The sequence below is a fragment of the Ceratotherium simum genome, chromosome 2 (genome assembly GCF_057802395.1).
Source record: "Ceratotherium simum simum isolate JZ-2026a chromosome 2, ASM5780239v1, whole genome shotgun sequence".
Taxonomy (NCBI): domain Eukaryota; kingdom Metazoa; phylum Chordata; class Mammalia; order Perissodactyla; family Rhinocerotidae; genus Ceratotherium; species Ceratotherium simum.
In genome coordinates, this window is record NC_141901.1 from 3,799,263 (window position 1) to 3,805,262 (window position 6,000).

The 6,000-nt window shown below is 44.8% G+C and overlaps 1 protein-coding gene across 1 annotated transcript in view; it reads left to right on the forward strand.

Moving 5' to 3' along the window:
* LOC106800983 (adenylate cyclase type 10-like) overlaps positions 1–5,709 on the forward strand; it is a 29,100-nt gene extending 23,391 nt beyond the window's left edge. The window contains 3 exon segments of the mRNA XM_087420579.1: positions 1,457–1,608; positions 1,611–1,651; positions 5,491–5,709. Coding sequence (XP_087276705.1) covers positions 1,457–1,608; positions 1,611–1,651; positions 5,491–5,697 — 400 coding nt within the window. The 3' untranslated portion in view covers positions 5,698–5,709.
* The last annotated feature ends 291 nt before the right edge of the window (positions 5,710–6,000 follow it).

Consider the following 6,000-nt stretch of genomic DNA (forward strand, 5'->3'; position numbering starts at 1 on the left):
CACCGCATGGCAGCGAGAAGAGCAGTACTGTGCTCCCCGTGGGCCTCACTGGCTCTCCAGATGAAGCAGAGGGGCAGAGACTGAGCTGCACTTGCCTAATTCCTCTCCCGAAGTCCCAACCCGCTAAGTCACTGCTTATCACGGAGGAGGGAGTGAGGCAGGGAAAGAGACCGGAGCTTTCTCACAGGGAAGGAAACTTCAGGACCCAGGAGGAAGGATTCCCCTGGACCCCATTCACACATGAAGCCTGAGGCTTAATCCCTTTAACCCATTAGGTTTTTACTCAGTAAGCCTCAACTATGGCCTTACCTTCAAGGAAGTGGATCAACAGTAAGCCTCCTGAATATTAATTAAATTACTTCCAAGACTGAAAGTCACTTCTTATTCTACTTCCCATTTCAAAGTATATATGCAGCTGTGTTGTCCAATATTCAGAGATTTTATGACGAGATTAAATGACAATCTGAAGACATTCCTATATAAAGTGCCACAAACTAGAGCAGTTCCAAATTTGAATAGAACTCTTATTATAGCAATCCTTGGGAGAAATTAAAATCTGAAAATTAATTACCCTTGCCAGTTAAAGTCCAAAGATATGAAAGTTCAAAGTCAAATTAACTTGCCCATGTGAGTTAAAGTTCAAGGAATCAAAAGGCCAAAAATCATCCTAATTTCTCATCCTACTCTGTCTCACCTGGAGAGTGCTTTCAACAGCGGTGGCCTAGGCCAAGGCACCTCACACTTGAGTGGGCACAGCAATCACCTGGAGGGCTTAACTTAGAGATTGCTGGCCCCATCCCCAGAGTCTGTCTGATTCAGGAGATCTGGGGGGACCAGAGAGCTTGCAGGTCTAAGGAGCACTCAGGTGCACTGATGATGCAGTCTGTGGCCCACACTTTGAGTAGGTCAGGCCTAGGCCACCTCTCTCTGGGACTGGAGCAATTTCTTCCAGCCCTAGAGTTTACAGCTCCAAGTGTCTGATCTACCTCACTTTTAAAGAGTCCAGGGCCGGCCCCGTGGCTTAGCAGTTAAGTGCACGCGCTCTGCTGCTGGCGGCCTGGGTTCGGATCCCGGACGCACACCGACGCACCACTTCTCCGGCCATGCTGAGGCTGCGTCCCACATACAGCAACTAGAAGGATGTGCAACTATGACATACAACTATCTACGGGGGCTTTGGGGAAAAAAAAATAAAATAAAATCTTTAAAGAGTCCCCAGAGTTAAATAAATGGTGGCTAATATGGCCCAAGTGTTCCCAAGGATTCTGTTCATCTCAAACCATCAAAAAATTCTATTCTGTCCTTGCTCCACGTCATATAATTTCCTCTGGGTAGGTAGGCGGCAGGCTTCCAGAGGCCCGGGTACTGGGAGCTACACATCCAGAGAGACTATTTCAGAAAATCAGCCCATTCCCAGGGCGATACTGATTTTTCTTTTTCTTCTGTGGTGGTGCAGGTATGCCAGACTTCAGGAATGGGACAAGTTTCACATATTTTCCAAGACAGCTAAAAATCTAGTGCCAAGAAGAACCCCGATGGCTCTTTACTGTGAAGGGATCAGTAGATACATGGAGGGGCAAGTTCTCTACCTTCAAAAGCAAACTGAAGAGCATCTGAGAATGCTCAAGACAGTGGAGTTGAGCTACTCAAGGTGAGGCTCATTCTCTGGTTTCCGGGATAAATCACGCCTTAAATGGATTTCTACCTACCTCCTGTGATAATTGTTTTCTCGGATTACAGAATGTATACATGTTTATAGTACAAGTTTGTGAAGGTAACCCTTTCCCCAAATTAGAAGAAAATATAAATTGCCCATAAACTTACTACTCAGAGAGAACCACTTTCTGTGTGTGTGTGTGAGGAAGGTTGGCCCTGAGCTAACATCTATGCCAATCTTCCTCTATTTTTTTGTATCTGGGATGCCACCACAGCATGGCTTGATGAGTGTTGTGTAGCTCTGTGTCCAGGATCTGAACCCACGGATCCTGGGCTGCCAAAGTGGAGTGCGAGAACTTAACCACTATGTCACTGGGCCAGCCCTGAGAACCACTGTTTACATATTGAGACATCACTTTTTAAGTTTTTTTTGTGTGTGTGTGTGTGAGGAAGATCGGCCCTGAGTTAACATCTGCCAATCCTCCTCCTTTTTGCCGAGGAAGACTGGCCCTGGGCTAGCATCCATGCCCATCTTCCTCCACTTTATATGGGACGCCTGCCACAGCATGGCCTGACAAATGGTGCGTCGGTGTGTGCCCTGGATCCGAATCGGAGAACCCCGGGCCGCAGCAGTGGAGCACGCACACTTAACCGCTTGCGCCACCGGGCCGGCCCCTCAAGTTTTTTCTATATGTGTGCATGCATTTCCATTTTTTTTAACTTGCATTAAATAAAATACAATTTCCTGTCATTAAATTGCTTTCTACACCACTAGTTAAAAGGAAGCATAGTATTTTATTGTACAGATATACTATTAGATTACATTGCCAAACTATTCTTGGATAGAACTTTTCTGTAGTCTTTTACTGCTATGCCTGTAATAGACATCTTACTGGATAAATCTTTGCACACAGAAAGGGTAAATATTCAGCGATATATGGAGTAAGCACCAGGTACTAGGCGCTGCGCTACGAGTGAGCATATTCGCCCTGGTGCCTGCCTCCCAGAGCTGACGGCCTCTGTGGGCGAGCCCCCTCCAAGAAGGCAGGGCTGAACCTCTGCCGGCAGCTTGACACTTGCTTGCCTTGTTCTCCTGAAAGCTGAGCGCAGGTGTATTAGTTTTCTATTGCTGTGTCCCCAGTTGCCACCAGCTTAACAGCTTAGACAACACCCGCTTCTTGTCTCACAGTTTGGCGGGTCAGAAGTCTGGATGGGGTTGACTGGGTTCCCGGCTTAGGGTCTTATGAAGCTAAACTCCAGGTGTCGGCCGAGCTAGGGAAGAATCTGCTTCCAAATTCCTTCAGGTTGTTGCCAGAATCCAGATGCTGATGACTTTAAGGCACATCCCTATTTCAGAGATGTTAAAATGTTTCAAAACAAGGCATCTTGGGACCAGTGAGGTATAGTAGCTCATTTATCCTCTGGACACCATCGTGAGGTTGATCTTTCTCACTCCCGCTGTGTAGAAGAGAAAGTCTTAGATTTGCCCAGCGGGAGCCCCCTCACTACCACTCACACCACGCACAGCCTCAGGATCTCTTCCTGCAGTCTGCTGACACAGCTCACTAAACCACTGCCTCCAAAGACACAGAAGCTCTTTGTCGTCACTGCTCGGCGTGCACCCTTTGACATGGAACACGTTTATATTCCTGATTCATACAGCGTTCTACTGGCTCTCACTCAGGATGTGGGAACTGCTTGGTTATAAAAAAGCATTCTTTTGTTTTGTGTAATTATGTATTATGTATAATTTATGTAATTTTTGTGTATTATGTAATTTGTTTCATGTAATTTGATAGAGTAAATGTCTTAAGTTAAGAAAATAACTTATGAGGGATTTTCAGACATGCTTGACTCCATGTTGTTCAGAAAAAATAGATTTTTGCCCACATTACACATGATTTAATTTATTCCAACATTCTGTTTTTCCTTTCAAATACTGGGCATATTACTTATGACAAGTAAGTTGGCTGTCATTATCACTTTTAAATGTTCATTTAATCACTAATAAAAGTGTACCACACTCTTGGCCAAGTTGATGTATGAAAATCCAGATAGATAAATTAGCAAGTGATTAAAAGAAAGCACGTCTTTATTTAACAAGTGGTAAAGTGATAAAATTCACCTATTGCAAAGACAGTCAGGTTAAAAATACAACAGGTGCTACTGGGATTACAACAAAGAAGCACTCTCTCTGCACTCAAGGAGTTTGTGATTTACTTGAGTTCGAGAAGAAGGTGAGGTGGGAAGCCTGGGGATGGGAGGGGGTGGGGGATAGGAAGTAGAAAGAATACAAGGACACAGATGAATCAGCATCAAACTCTGTATGTCCCACAGTACACAGAACAATGCCTTGTACACAGTAGAGGTTTAATTTCTTGAATAACTGATGGACTAAAAAGACATGTAACAGGTTAGTCAAGAAAACTCAATGTTTTAATTCCATTTCTATAATAGTGAAGTAAATGCAATAAAACATCGTTTTGTTGACAATCAAATTAGCAAAGACACGGAGAAGATGCACTCGTACTCTGAAGGGCTCTCATGAACTTTCTAGAGCGTTCTGACAAAATGCATAAATATCTTTAAAACATGCACATCATTTAACTCTCCTCCTAGGAATTATCCTAAAGAAATAATCAGATGGCAAACAAAAATTTATCTATAAATGTGTTGATCTCAGGTTTACAGTATTAAAAAAACTAGGAGAAAATAAAAACCATATGCCCTTCAAAAAGAAGACGGTTAACTTAGAAATGCTACATTTAAATATTGGGATATTTCACATAAACAAGTCTGAATTTCTGACTATTCTTTTAGAAATTGGAGTATCTAGGGCCAGCCTGTGGCGTAGTGGTTAAGTGCGCGAGCTCCACTGTTGGCAGCTGGGGTTTGGATCTCGGGCGTGCACCACGCACCGCTTGTCAGGCCATGCTGTGGCAGCGTCCCACGTAAAGTGGAGGAAGATGGGCACGGATGTCAGCCCATGGCTAGTCTTCCTCAGCAAAAAGAGGAGGATTGGCATGGATGTTAGCTCAGAAAATAAATAAATAAATAAATAAAATCTTCCTCACAAAAAAAATAAATAAATAAATTGGAGTATCTGGTGACTCTAGCACCGTGTTCCTAAAGGGCAGCTATTGGCTGGAATTGACCAGGGGTGACACTTGGATGGGTCACACCTTCTCCCATAGGACATAATCCCCCTGCTCCTTATGCTACATCCAGCCTGCTTATTTATGTTACCTGCTGGCTCCTGTCAGCACTGGAATGTGTGAGCCCTGAAGTAAAAGAACTATGTTACCAGAAAATGTTCATAATGAGATGCTAAATGAGAAAAACAATGTTCCCCTCCTGTGTGATTAGCCTGATCCAGTTGTGGGGGATGTGAGCACGTGTGTATGTGTGTCAGGGAGCAACAGAGAAATAGAGAAGTGGGAAAGCATGTACCCAAATGTTAAAAGTATTTCTTTCTAGGTGCTAGCGTTATAGGTGATTCTTACTTTTTTTTTGCCCTTTTCATTTTTTCCCTAAATTTTGAACAATAAACTTATATTGCTTTGGTAATCAAAAGAAACTTTAAAAAAAATTAAAAGTGGTTGCAGAGAAGGGTTCATGAGCCCACCCATACCACAGTCGTGGTCTGAGTAGACCACCAGGCTTCCTCCACCTGGCGTCTGCCATCTTATCTCCCCCACTTCCTATGTACGTCTCTGTAACGTACTGTTTCACTTGATTGCTCACATCCTTGAAATATTCCCAAATCATCTGTGGAGGAAAACACTTTGCCATCACAGACCCCTTTCTGATTCTGATACGCTGTTTTTTCTTTAGAACTTGGAGAATCTGGTGGCTCAAAATACCACTGGCCCCGTCTTCTACCCGAGGCTCTACCACCTGATGGCCTATGTCTGCTTACTAATGGGAGACGGGCAGAACTGCGACCTCTTCCTGCGCACGGCCTTACAGCTCTCTGACACACAGGGGAATGTGCTGGAGAAGTGCTGGCTCAACATGAGCAACGTATGTACCCTGGGCTAGCGAGCTGGGGTGGGGGAGGCTCACGCTCCTGGGGAAGCCCCAGGAACCTACTGCCTGGTCAGGTTTCACCAGGCGCACAAGTCCATCACAGGCCTTTCTGGACTCTTACTGACACGAGTGACAAGTCCATCGTTCAGGCGTGTGCACCTCCTCTTCCCCTCAGTTCTCATGGGATGGCCCCCTCCTCCACATCCCCCGTAGCAAGATCTCTGCCCTCTCTCGTGGCCCTCACCACTTTCCACTCTCTTACATTCGTGTGCACAGCTTTCCTCCCCTCGAGAATGTGAACGCTCAGGAGGCAAA